We start from the raw sequence: 14578 nt of genomic DNA on the forward strand, positions 1-14578 counted from the left end.
CAGGTCAGGCAGAATCTTGTGGGGACTGGGGATGAGTTAATGTATCAAGTGTAACCTTAACTTGGCTCTTCCCTCCTTTGATGTTGACAGACCTGCTGAGTGTCCACAGCGTTTTCTGTCTTCACATTAGCCCTGGTTTACTTTGTTCTGATTCTCAGTGACACAACGGGGCTCTCCAAATCTGCCTTTGCAGACACCACACTTCACGGCTGGCGCAGGTCGGTCTCGCTATACCTGACTCTTTGAACAGCGTCACCACGGGGAATGCGCCGGTTCAAAGAGAAGGTCCCTTCACCACGGTCACGGCTGCAGGGAAGTAAGCACCGGGCTTTCCAGAATCGTCCACATCTGGAGAATGAGTTTCAGAGAAAGGGTCCCCTGAATTGGGACAGGTTCCCACGGTGGGGGTGCTGCTTGTCCAGCAGAAGGTTCCTTGGACCTGCCCTGCCTGGTCATTCTCCCTCTAGCGCTGTTTTTCCGCCTTGGAGAGAGAAGATGGTAGAGGAGCACGGGGATTGGGTTACCAGGGTAATCCTACACTCCTGGTGAGTCGGATCTGAGAAGAGAAACTTGTATTTATACACAAGGGCCTTTCGCCATCCCAGTGCGTAGCATTGAGCCTCGCTGCCAACCAGGCACTTTTGACGTGCAGTCGCTGTTAGAATGTAGGAAGCAAGGCGGCCAACCTGCCCACAATAAACTCCCACAAACGACCAGATAATGGGTGGCATTTCCCAGCCCCGACACCAGCGAGCATCGTTGCGGGTGGGATTGGAAGATTTGGAGAGTTAAAACCTGGCGGCTTGCCGAAGATTCCCGTGCCGCCGGTGATGATTCCCGCCACTGGTGGGGTCGGAGGAACCCAGCCAGTGTCTGTTGTTAGTGATGTTGCATGAGTGATAAATGCTGATCCAAGATCTCCCTACTCATCTTTACAATAGTGCCATGGGTTCTTTGACGTCCGCCTGCGAGGGCAGACGGGGCCTTGAATTAGTGTCTCTTCCGAACGGCGACACCTCCGGCAGTGCAGCACTCCCTCCGTAATGTCTCAAGTTGGAACTCACTTTGCGACCTTGTTAGATTCTGAGACTCATACCTCCCCGTTTCCCTCACTGATCCTCACCTGATGCACGTATTGGAGCATTTTAAAACCAGGATCAGTGATGGTGAACAGGAGCCCAGACCCCAGCATGGTCTCAAATAATTGAAGCCAAGTGTAGGGCCTTCACTCTGCGTTCAGCTTGAATGGGCAATCCAATGTTGTCCGAATGGCTCAGTATAGCGATCAGGAGAGCTGGCCATTCCTTCCTGTATAACCTTATGTCCGAGAACACATTCGCAGGATTATGGGGGAAAACTGGGGCGTGGAACTGGCTGAGTCCGCTCCTGCAGACGCAACAGGCTGAATGGTAAACCACTGTGGCAGTCGCGTGGCACGGCTTTGCCATTAAATAGAGACAGGAGTGGGCCATTCGCTGACCGGAAGGTGGAGCAGGCTCAAGGTGTTGAATGGCCTCGGCCCAGATGTCATGGATTACATCCAGATGTCTGTGTGTAGCCTAGCAAGGCGGGACTGTGCGTCGCTCTGCGGCCTGGGGCCCAATATCTATCAAGTTGCTTCGAACAAGACTCGATGGCCACTTAGTTCCTTCTAAAAGTTGGTTGGAGCATTGATTTTTCTGCCATTGGGAGTGGTAGTAGCAAATCACATCAATGCCTTTAGGGGAAGCTCAATAAAGGACTAGAAGGCTGTGCTGATTGGGTTGGATGAAAGGGGCAGGAGGGAGGCTGAATGCAGCATAAATGCCAACGTTGACGACTTTCTGTGCTGTCATTGCTATGTAATTCTATGTAATTATGTTTGGAGCTCTTAGTAAAACTTGTATCAGTACATTTACAATGGAACTTAGCGTGTTGTTAGCATTGGCAACAGGTGATTGACGTATGCTGCAGTCAAGGACTCATTGTTGACTGGTCCCCTACGAGCTTTGCCTGTCACAAACTATCCCCTGTTAAATCCCTGCTTTGTTAAGACGTTCCAGCCTTATGAACAGGATCACCGCAGCTTCTGTACAAATTCTGGCTGGATGCAGGCATGGATTTCGAGGTCTATAAATAAAGCTTGTTGCAATAAACTTGTCAAAGCCTCACTCAAAAGCACAAAGCAAGTTGACTCACAGGCTCCCATTACCTGAGCTGTTTGTCAAAGAGCAAACCCAATTTAATTTTGTTTGATGTGTTGCTTTTCCTCATTATCTCCTGTCTGTAGCTTCTGGGAATATGTGATTCCATCTCCAGGACCACAATTACTGCTGTGAAGCCCAGCCTTGTGGCAGAGATACACCACTGCTCCACGGCCTCCACCAATTTCAGCCCTGTCAGTTCAAGTCGTGAGGCTAGGCCGTGACTGGCAATGCTGCTGACGCCTGAACAATGAGGGGAAGTGGATGCCAGCACTGGCACAGTGAGCTTGAATGGCTTCCTTTTCCGCTGCGTCATTCTACCATTCTATATCCATCAACCCAATTCCCCCCCCCCCCCCCCCCCGTGAGACCCCGTCCACAGGTACCCTTGAACGACAGAGGCGTCCTAAGGAGAGGTTGAGTAGAATGGATGTGTACTCGCCGGAATTTAGAAGAATGAGAGTTGACCTCGTTGAAAGTTCTTCCAGGGCGGAGTTTGCACATTCTCCCCATGTTTGCCTGGTTTTTGCCCCCACAACCCAAAAGGTGTGCAGGGTAGGTCAATTGGCCACACTAAATTACCCCTTAATTGGAAAAAATGAATTGGGTACTCTAAATTTATTTTTAAAAAATGAACGCACCTTCCTGGGCCATCAAGTCCTGGGGCGGGACTCGAACCTAGAGCTTCTGGCTAAGAGGCAGGGAATCTCCACACTCTGTGCCACAAGACCTCCTCTGAGGAGACGGTAATGACTGTTGAACCCTGTTGATGTGACGTGCCTAATCTCATTATCAGTACACTATTCCACTCTCGTTTCTTCTATCGTTTTTTGTACTTTTATATTTTACTTGGAATGATTGATTGCAAAATATCAATGTCAATAATTCTTTGATGGGGCGGTGGTTAGCACTGTTGTTTCACGGCACCGAGGTCCTAGGTTCGATCCCGGGTCACTGTCCGTGTGGAGTTTGCACATTCTCCCAGTGTTTGGGTGGGTCTCACCCCCACAACCCAAAGATGTGCAGGCTAGGTGGATTGGCCACATTAAATTGCCCCTTAATTGGGAAAAAAAATTGGGCACTTTAAATTTTTTTTAAAAAGGAAAAAAATCTCAATAATTCTTTGATAATATTTGGTAGGACAGAACTAAGTATTGCCGAAAGGTGACAGCCATTCCCTGATTCATTCCCCAGGGTCATGCCTTGACCAATCAAGAGTCAATCTGCCTGGTTTGACTTAAAACAAAGCTTGGCAGTTAACTATCAATTAACTGGTGCAAACTCCACGTCAACGCTTCTATCAATCAGCGTCCATTTGCCAACCAATCGGCACTCTCCTCCCATGCACTATAAACTGTTGTTCCCTTTACAATTTGGTACTCTTGCAAATTGTGCTGATTAGTGCAAGGCGAAAAGCTTCGGCAGCATGTGCCTTTGACGGCGGTTGTGACAGGATGCTGCACCAGGAGATCTTTACGGCCAGATGTCCATCAAGCCGGCCCTGTTTTCCCTCTGACTCAATAAGGCCTTTTTGTTCTGACATGTGTCTGATTCTGTCTTTTTGTCTTTTCTCCGTACTCCCCTCCCTCAACAGGTAGAATGTAAGAAAGCGCAGCCTAAGGAAGTGATGTTCCCACCAGGAACCCGCGGCCGTGCCCGTGGATTACCGTACACCATGGATGCATTCATGCTGGGAATGGGAATGCTGGGTAAGGCCTTGGCTCCATTACTGTTCCGTCATTTTGTGGGGAGGGGGTGTTTGATTGCTGAAAGTTTACTGACGAGATTTAGTACACTTGCTCCAGTAAAACCTGGATGAATGAATCAGCATGAGGTTTGAACAATGTAATTAATGTCGCCAGATTGAACATCACTGATTAATCATTGCTAAACTAGGGAACTAAATGAATCAAATTAATATTTAAGGTTGGAAATTTATTTACTGGGGACAGTTGAAAAATCTCAACTTTATTAATATGAAATTTGTTTCAATTTATTTCCTTGCCCATGTCCCTCTCTACCCTCTGAAAGTGTTAACTCCCTTCCAGGGTATTCTTTGGTGAAGGTATTCAAAAGCATGAAGAGTCTGGACAGAGTAGATAGGGAAGACTCCCTGCTGGAAGATCCAAGAACGGGAGGAAATAGATTTTTTTTAAATAAATTTAAGAGTACCCAATTAATTTTTTCCAATTAAGGGGCAGTTTAGTGTGACCAATCCACCTACCCTGCACATCTTTTGGGTTGTGGGGCCGAAACCCACGCAGACACGGGGAGAATGTGCAAGCTCTACACGGACAGTGACCCAAAGCCAGGATCGAACCTGGGACCTCGGCGCCGTGAGGCAGCAGTGCTAACCCACTGCGCCATTCTGCTGAGGAGGACCTAGGTTTAAGGTAGTTGGGAAAAGAAGCATTTTCGCACAGCGGGTGGTGAGGGCCTGCACTGTCTGAGAGTGTGGTGGAGGCTGGTTTAATCTTGTCATTCAAGAAGGAATTGGATTGCCGCTTGAAAAGGAAGAATGTGCCGGGTTAGGGGGGAAAAGGCTTGGGAATGGCATGAGGAAAATTCCTCGCTTGGGGAGCTAGGACCGACATGACGGGCCAAATGGCCTCTGTGTTGAAGCAAGTCTGTGATTCTGGGTGCAGTTCCATCAGCAACAAAAGCCCTTCTGCTGTCTGAACCAGATGACCCTCTTCATAGAACCACGGAATCCCTATAGCGCAGAAGGATTCCATTCGGCCCATCGGGTCTGCACCGACCCTCCGAAAGAGCACCCTACCTTGGCCCCACCCTATCCCCATAACCCCACCTAACCTGCACATCACTGCGCTATGGGAGGAACCCGGAGCACTCGGAGGAAACCCACACAGACACGGGGAGAAACGTGCAAACTGCACACAGGCAGTGACCAGAGGCTGGAATTGAACCCGGGGCCCTGGCACTCTGAGGAAGCAGTGCTAACCACTGTGCCACCCGTGTGTCACCCTGGGTAATTTAATGCTGGTGTGCTGTTTGCTCATGGAATGTCTGACGACTGAGCCTAATTCCATCCCAGGCCCCAAAGCACATGTAACCAACTCTCAGCTGGTATCCTGAGGTGGTCTCGAATGATTTGGCAAAAGCCATTGTGAGTCATTTTTCCTTAAACTCTTCATAAAAATGCCCCAGTGCCTGAGGTGAGGTAGTCTGTAGCTAAGCTGCTGTGAACTTAACGCCCCTCACCGCATAAAGTCGGCAGGACTTTTTTAACGAGACTCTCTTGGCGATGGTGGAACTCGGTGTGGGGTGGGGGGGGGCCTCCAGACTCTCAGTTCAGCTCATTGGTCTTTGCTGTTGCAACTGATGAGGTTCTGGGTGGGGTTTTCCAGCCTCGACACCAGCGGGCATCGCGGAGGGCAGGACAACAAAATTCGCAGAGCCGTTAAAAGTCAACGGCGCTCCAGATCCGCCCGTCTCATCCCGCCCGTCTCATCCCGCCAGTGGCGAGCCTGGGAAATCCCGGCCTCTGCTCCGATCCGCAATAAGGAGGAAGTGCCAATCTCCAGTGGGATGATTGCCTGAATCGTGGGCTTGGGTCACAGTGCTGCAGTTTTCAGTCAAAACGACCATTGCTGTGGTCCACCAGATGGGGAATGAGAGAGCTGACGGTTGCATAGTTGGCAGCACGGTAGCATAGTGGTTAGCACAATTGCTTCACAGCTCCAGGGTCCCAGGTTCAGTTCCCGGCTTGGGCCACTGTCTGTGCGGAGTCTGCACGTTCTCCCCGCATCTGCGTCAGTTTCCTCCGGAGGCTCCGGTTTCCTCCCACAGTCCAAAGATGTGCAGGTTAGCTGGATTGGCCATGCTCAATTGCCCTTAGTGTCCAAAATTGCCCTTAGTGTAGAGTGGGGTTACTGGGTTATGGAGATAGAGTGCAGGTGTGGACCTTGGGTAGGATGCTCTTTCCAAGAGCTGGTGCAGACTCAATGGGCCGAATGGCCTCCTTCTGCGCTGTAAATTCTATGAAAATTCTGACAACCAAGGGCTTCAGGCCCTAAGCCCCAGAGCTGTCACTCCCATCTAACCTCTGAGGCTGGGGGTTTATTTAGTCTGTTCCTGACTGGTATGTTGGGTGGAACACTTTACGAGGCGTGTTTTACCCTAGATTGTGAAGATAAACATTACATATTATTCCTGCCTCTCTCCCCTTCTTTACTAACCCCCCCCATCCTCAGTGTCTCTGTTATTGTTAATTGCAGGACATTAATATTAACATTATATTAAGATTGATTGCAATTCCCGCCTCGTTCGGAGCTTTAACGGGTCGGTAAACAACTGGGGAAATCTGGTGTCGTTAGTCTGAACCAAGAAGGTGGCTCTAAAACGGGTTTTAATTGGATTGAGATGTACAATCAATTCTCCCCAATCAAATCAGGCCTGGCGTCCCACCAGACCTTTCTGTCCAAACTCCTAACACCTCCAAAGCTTGCAAATCACCGCTGACGTTTTCTGCTGTGTGTGAATCCTGCAATCACATTTACCATCAAGACAAGTCAGGATTCCATTCCGGTGAGGCAAATTGAACAGGGTGACACCTTGGAGGCAAGAGCAGAAAATGAACATTATTCCTTGCCGCCGTGTCCGAGCCATGGCCGGTGGCATTCCTTTGAGCCGGAGGTTCGTGGCCTTCGGGTCGCACACCGGGGACTTGGAGTGACAGTGCAACCGCTTACTGAGGTGGCAGTGATGGAGCTTTTGGGGGGGGGGGGGGGGGGGGGTGGGGGGGGGGGGGGGGGTCTAAGATTGAACATAAGGTTCGGGAATGGGATCGATGTCAACCTATCTGATGCAAATCCGCAGTCCTGCCGGGCGAGTGATGGAGACTTTCAGGAGCAGTGTGGGAGCGGGCCTCCAAGGGTGCATCGACTGACCCCAAAATGATTGGGGTTGGGGTAGGGGGTGGCGCTAATATCTCCTCAATAATACCTTCCTCAATATCTCCGCAGTGCAGAGGGAGTACTGCTTTGTCGGAGGTGCTGCCTTTTGGATGAAACGGCAGACCAAGGCCTCACCTGTCCATCAGGTAGACAGTAAAGATCCCATGGCACCGTTTGAAATACGAGCAAGCGGAGTTCTACCTGATTCCCCCGTCAATATTTATCCCCTCGGTCACCATCGTTAAAAAAATACCGATTAACGTCGGCTGGATTTGAGCCTAAGACGCCAGAGGTGAAAGGGCATTGTGGTGACGTTGGCAGGGGTAAGGAAACGGGAGATCATTTTATGAATTAGTTCAAGGAAAAAGCGTAGGCGGCCTATTTTGTCACTGAGGAGATTAATTATAAATTAAAACAGCATCAACAATGCAAATCCTTCAGAATCCTTTCCAAAGCGTAAAATACATCCTCTTTATTGTAAAAGCATTGTAAGGCCCCAGCAGCAAACCTTGCTGCATAGTAAACTGCCCACAGACTCGGTCAGTCTGTTAAATTGTATTGACGGCATTACCCCCACCCCTCCCCCCAGCACAGTCGTCCCCCACCACCTCCCCTCCAAACTCCCCTACCGCCACCCACCCACCTTGCTCTGTGTCCCCAAGGACAGGCAGACACACGGAGATCTCTTGGTTCCTCCCAGAGGTGCGTTTTGCGTCAGGCAAGATAATTACTGCGAGATTGACTGTTCACTGGAGGTACTGGAGCGGGAATATATCAACGGCTTTATGCCAAATGAGGGGACGGAGATCAGAAAGAGGGCTAATGGAAATGGCGCAGGGGTCGTCACAAACCATGATTCGTCTTGACGGTGCAACACTCCTCGCAGGTCCGCCGCTAATGTGCTGCTGATCTTTTCAGGCCGGTTTGCCCGTGCAGAGCGGGGGGGGGGGCCCAGACTCACTGGAGCGGAGCTGGCCATTATAGCAGCAAATGAACAGGAAAATTGAAGCAATGTTATGTTAGGAATTTAGAGCGTCACCTCCCCGACCCGAAGGAAATTGTGTAACGGAGATGAGAAATAGCGCAGTTGCCGCAGGTGCCCATTTGCTGTGCGACCCTTCACCCTCCGTGCTGCTCAGAGTTGTCAGCACAAACTTGTGTATTAGCTTAAAGAGGGGGCAGGGGGCACGCGCTGTCTGCTGGGTCCATTCCACCGTTCAATACGATCGTGGCTGATCTGTACCTCAACCTCATTTGTCCCACATCCCATGATACACTTACCCATAAAAACCTTATTGATCCCAATCGTAACATTCTACCCCCCCTCCAGCATGCGTAGTTATATCGAGCAAGAAAATTCCAGAATGCTACCACACTTTGACTTGGCTTCCGGCTCTTGCGATTTGATTCTGATTTTAAGTAACAGCCGCAGGCACGCTCTTCAAATGCGTGTGCTCCTTCGAGAACTCACCCATATCCGGGGGACAACTCTGGTTTCCACAGTCAACCCACCGAGGAGAGTCCCAGAAGACATGGGAGCAGAATTAGGCCACTCGGCCCATCGAGTCTGCTCCGGCATTCAATCATGGCTGAGACGTTTCTCATCCCCATTCCCCTGCCTTCTCCCCATGACCCCTGATCCCCTTGTTAATCAAGAACCCATCTATCTCTCTCTTAAAGACACTCAATGACTTGGACTCCACAGACTTCTGCGGCAAAGATTTCCACAGATTCGCCACCCTCTGGCTGTGTCTTTGGGATCTATGCGATTCTCCGCGCCCACGCCGGGTGGGAGAATCGCGGGAAGGCCGCTCTGGCACACCCTCGATTCTCCCCCCCCTCCTCCCCCCCCCCCCCCCCCCCCCCCCCCCCCCCCCCAAAATGGCGTGTCGCGCTTTGCGACACGCCGCTCGGAGAATTGCGGGCTGCCGTTTTTCACGGCAACCCGCGATTCTCCGACCCGGATGGGCCATGCGGCCTGCCGTTCCCGACCGGTTCACGGTTGCGGCAACCACACCTGGTCGCTGCCGGCGTGAACATGGCGCCAACAGCTGGTTTGTGGCTTGTGGGGGGCGGAGAGGGGAGTGAGCACCACGACCGTGCTCGGGAGGGGACTGGCCCGCGATCGGTGCCCACCAATCGTCGGGCCGGCGTCTCAAAGGAACGCACTCTTTCCCCTCCGCCGCCCTGCAAGATCAAGCCGTCACGTCTTGCGGGGCAGCGGAGTGGAAGACAGCAACCGCGCATGCGCGGGTTAGCGCTGGCCAACCTGCGCATGCGCGGCTGACGTCATTAGGCGCGCCGGCCGCGTCATTCTCGGCACGCCGGGCCTTGACACCAGCGACAAGGCCCCGCGGCCGAGATTTACGGCACGGCCCTCCTAGCTCCTGGGGGGGGGGGGGGGGGGGGGGGGGGGGGGAATAGGGGGCGAGGAGCGGCCTCCGACGCCGTCGTGAACCTCTCCGGGTTTCACGACGGCGTCGGGCCTTGCGGAGAATTCCGCCCCTAGTTTTTCCTACAAGTGGAAACATCCTCTCCATGTCCACACTATTCAGGCCTCGCAGTATCCTGTAAGTTTCAATAACATTCCCCCTCACCCTTCTAAACTCCAACAAGGACAGACCCAGAGTCATACGGCAAGCTCTTCATTCCAGGGATCATTCTTGTGAACCTCCTCTCAACCTTTTCCAAGGCCAGCACATCCTTCCTTAGGTACAGGTCCCAAATATAGACCCAGACCCTGGTCTTGTATTCTAGCCCTCTCAACATGAGTGCTAACATTGCATTTGCCCTCTTAACTGCCGACTGAACCTGCACGTTTGACTAGCCCCCTGCCCATCCCACCTCACTCCCACTTCCAAAATCCCCTTTAATGCTGGTTTCAGTCCACCAGGCAGGGCTCGTGCTGTCAAGTAGTCATCAGGGGTGACAGTAAGCCGTGGTGTGTAAAGAGCCAATGACGATTGATTTGACGAAAGGATTTTGAATGGGTGGACAGAGGGGAACTGTTTTCTCCAGTTGATGGGATGACGAGTGGGCATAACCGTTAAAGTTAGAGCCAGGCTGTTCAGCTGGTGATGTCAGGCCCCACTTCACTCCCAGCCACGGAAAACTGGGATTCCCGATCTGTCTCCTCCAAAAAACAGGACAAAAGTTGCTCAGGGTTTGCAGGGAGCTGGGTAACTGAACATTGCTAAACTGCAATTGAGAGATTTTTGCCGGGCAAGGCTATTCGGGGTCTTGGAGTTATATCAGCGCAGCAGAAAGCCATTGGGCCCATCAAGTCCATGTTGACCCTCTGTGGAACAATCCCGTCAGTCTCATCCCATCCCTCTGTCTCCATTACCCTGAAGGCTCATCGCCCTCAATTCAATTTCGGTTCCAAATCATTCACCGTCTCTGCCTCCACCATCCGGCTCGGCAGCCAGTTCTACGGCATCACCACTCGCTGGGTAAAAATGTACATCGCCAGGCCGGCCGCCCATACCTCTTGCTCAAAAGCTTAAACCAGTGTTCCATGTGACCACAGCTCAGGGGAACAGCTTTCATTGGCTCCCTTTCCTGATCCAGTGGGTTACAGAATCACGGTGCCCTGGCGGAGTTCAGATACAGAACATCCGCGTTTGAATGAATTGGAGGAATGGGTTCAAGGTGCTGAATTCCCCCCCCCCCCCCCCCCCCCCCCCCCCCCCCCCCCCACCGCCGCCACGCGCTCCCCTCTTCCTAACGGTGCTCGGTATGAAGTGCTCAGCCCAGTCTAGCCTTGGCAGCGCTGCCTCGCAGAAAAGTCCACTTCATTAACTTCGCATTAGTTCCACAAGGTTTGGTCAGATGTAGCGAGAAAGCAATTTAAACGGGGTGCAATTTGCCAGGGCTCACTTGTCACTTTGCAGATGTCTCCGGTCTGACAACCCGCGTGGAAAGGTGAAGGATTTGGAATTACAGCTGCGGTCTGCGGCTCACGTCTGTACGTAATAGACATGTAGGATCCTGAAATGACTTGAAATTACACCGGGAGGAGTGTTAAGATCTTCATTGTAAGGGGGTGGATGAAGGAATATGTTCCAAGTACCGTCTGCAGCTTCCTCCTAGCCCGTGCACCCCACCGACTGCGCAGGCGTCACTCCTCTCGAACCCGTACTGAGATAATGGGCCACACGCCCTCCTCCCCACCCTGTCACCCCCATTCCCTCAATTCTCCCCCCCCCCCCCCCCCGTCCCCCCCCCCCCCCCCCCATCTCCCCCTGTTCTTCACGTGTATATGTTGATGCCGATAATCGTGAGGCTGCTCTTTAAGTGTCTCAGTGAAACCTCAGGCCCTGAATCATTTGCTCGCCTCGTACAAGCCTGACATCGGAGGCCTCTTGTTTACCGACTGATGTCAAGCTGCAAAGACTTGGGAGGGCAGGTGAGCAGGTTTTGCCAATCCTCACTGGAGTTTACCCCCCCCCAAAAAAAAAGAGGCTAGGGCTTTGAAATTATTCAAAGCTGAGTTAAACATGGGAGTCGAAGGTACTGGTGGGCGGGGAGACAGGAGAGTCGAGTTAAGACCACAGTCCGATTAACCCTGATAATATTGGACGGTGGAGCAGGATTGAGGGGCTGAATGGCCCACTCTGACTGTTTCTTATGATCTTATCGCGACGGTGTTGACAGAACTTTGGAGATGCTTTCCTCCCTTCACACCGTCGTGACCAGCAGCAACGGCTGAAACCAGCGGAAGGGCGCTCGGTTCCTGTTGCTGCCATTCCTGACTCCTTGCTCTGTCCTTGTGGACCACGCTGGCAGTTACTAAGCTCAACCCGATTCCTGCTGTAACACATCATCCTCTCCCCCCCCAAACCCCCCCCCACCACAGCGATGAGAGCATCCCCACTCAATACTGAGAGATCAACCGTCTAAATTCACCACATTAAATACTCATGAAACAGAAGGACAATAATATTCTGCTTATTAAAGTGTTGTGTGTGAGTGTCCTTAAATCACTTCCTGGCCAAGATGGCGGCGAGGTCGTTTGCTTCAGTTACCGGCTTCTCGTAACATCCAGAAGCACGTTGAAAAGTCACCTTCTGGCTCCTCAAAGTCCAGCCTTTTATTAAATCAGATTGATCATAATTTTACTCATCCCTCTCCAGGAGCTTCAGAATTAATGTGCATTTTGTTCATCTGCACCTCTCTCTCACTGCTGTTTTTCTCTGTCTTGGTTTTTTTCCTCTCTTCTCCACCCCCCCCCCCCCCCCCCCCCCCCCACCAAATCTTTTTCAATCTTCCATCTCTTTTTGTCGCCCCCCCCCCCCCAACTCCCTCCTCATCTTTCACATTCCTTCTCTATTTTCCTTTACTTTCACTCCATCCCTTCCCCTTTTATACTTCCCGAATTTTCTGTTTCCCCCCCCTCCCCCGATTGTTTCTTTCTCCCTTTCTCTTCTGTTATTTGACTCTCCCGGCCTCTTTGACCCATCTGTTGCTGACATTACCTCCTTTAACCCCGTTCCTTGTTGCTTCTCTCTCGTCGCCAAATTCACCCGCGTGCTAATTTTTCTGCACCTCCTGCTTAACATATTCCCATCTCTCCACACACTTTTTCACAAGCCGTTCAAATGTCTCTTCTAATCACAAGAATTGACGGAGACGTATTAACCAGTGTGCTAAAAATAGCACCACTTCTCATTTGTCTGTGTTTCTTCACAGCCATCCCTGGCTCCCTGGATTGATCTGTGCCTCTGGTTTCCTCTCGCACTCTCTCTTCCTTTCCATCCACTCTTCTCTTCTTATCAATTTATTTTCCTTTGTTCTCTCTCTTTCTCTCTCTCTCTCTCTCTCTCTCTGTCAGTCACTCTGGAGTTTAATGTGATTTTTTAAAATTTTAAACATAAGAGCCTTCGTGAGAACTGTGCACAGATTTGGTCATCTCGGCTGCGGGGGATCTGTAGGTGGGTGGCACAGTGGTTAGCACTGTTGCTTCACAGCGCCAGGGTCCCAGGTTCGATTCCCGGCTTGGCTCACTTGTCTTGTGCGGTGTCTGCACGTTCTCCCCCCCGTGTCTGCGTGGGTTTCCTCCGGGTGCTCTGGTTTCCTCCCACAAGTCCCGAAAGACGTGCTTGTTAGGGTGAATTGGATATTCTGAATTCGGGTGGTGAATTTTTGGGACTCTCTATCCCAGAGGGCTGTTGAAGCTCGAACGTTGAACATGTTCAAGACTGAAATTTATCTTTTCTTCTTAAATTTAGAGTCCCCAATTATTTCTTTTTCCAATGGAGGGGCAATTTGGCGTGGCCGATCCTAACCTGCACATCTTTGGGTTATTGAATTTACAGTGCAGAAGGAGGCCATTCGGCCCATTGAGTCTGCACCGGCTCTTGGAAAGAGCACCCTACCCGAGGTCAACACCTCCACCCTATCCCCATGACCCCACCCAACACTAAGGGCAATGTTGGACACTAAGGGCAATTTATCATGGCCAATCCACCTAACCTGCACATCTTTGGACTGTGGGAGAAAACCGGAGCACCCGGAGGAAACCCACGCAGACACGGGGGAGGATGTGCAGACTCCGCACAGACAGTGACCCAAGCCGGAAGCAAACCTGGGACCCTGGAGCTGTGAAGCAATTGTGCTAACCACAATGCTACCGTGCTGCCCTTGTTGTGGGGGTGAGGCCCACGCAGACACAGGGAGAATGTGCAAACTCCACATGGACAGTGACCCGGGGCCCTGATTCGAACCCGGGTCCTCGGCGCCGTGAGGCAGCAGTGCTAACCCACTGCGCCGCCGTGCTGCCCAGCTGTTCAAGGCTGAAATTGATAGTTTTCTGGAATTTCAAAGGGATATTGGGATAGTGGGACAAAAGGACAAAGAGCTAGAACGACCAGCCATGATCGGTTTGAGTGGCAGGGCGGCCTGGTTGGGCGGTCTGGCCGACTCCTGCTCCGAGGCTCCTCAAACAGGCAGGTAAAAATTGCTTGTTGATTCGGTGCTTAAGGAAATTTTGTGAAATACCTCGTTGTTTTCGTGGGGTTAACAAGTCGCAAATAAATCTCAATTGAACAAGAGGTGAGATGAGCCTGATGTTAGCCTGTTAAACAGCCACGCACTGAGATTGCCAATAGAAATCTCTGTGCCACCGTTAATAGCTTTAGTTGTGATGTGTGCTTATGGCCCTGCGTTAAACACTCGAAGACAGCTCAGAGCACTAAAATCATTTTCAGACACAACATCAGTTTGACTGCATCAGACCAGTAACCAATTTCTTTTATTGACCCAAGTTGTCTAAACAACTTGTTAAATCACAGAAAACAAGACCTTGGCAAGGGGATTTGGGCAGTGAAATATAAAGCAGCAGTAAAATTGGATTGTCTAAATAATGACTTAGATTGTTCTTTGCTGCAAGTCCCTCGCACACTCAAGCTCGCAGGCCCACTCTCGTATGCTCCCTCGCATAGTTAGTCTCTCACACTCTTGCACTGTTGCTTGCACTCT

The 14578-nt window shown here is 51.3% G+C and overlaps 1 protein-coding gene across 14 annotated transcripts in view; it reads left to right on the forward strand.

The window, feature by feature from the left end:
- Window positions 1-14578, forward strand: part of msi2b (musashi RNA-binding protein 2b) — a 547783-nt gene that overhangs the window by 379716 nt on the left and 153489 nt on the right. For all 14 annotated transcript variants that reach the window (XM_038814534.1, XM_038814543.1, XM_038814535.1 and 11 more), the window contains one exon: window positions 3778-3892. In XM_038814534.1, coding sequence (XP_038670462.1) covers window positions 3778-3892 — 115 coding nt within the window. The remainder of the gene's footprint in view (window positions 1-3777; window positions 3893-14578) is intronic.

This window comes from Scyliorhinus canicula, chromosome 12 (assembly GCF_902713615.1).
Source record: "Scyliorhinus canicula chromosome 12, sScyCan1.1, whole genome shotgun sequence".
Classification (NCBI taxonomy): domain Eukaryota; kingdom Metazoa; phylum Chordata; class Chondrichthyes; order Carcharhiniformes; family Scyliorhinidae; genus Scyliorhinus; species Scyliorhinus canicula.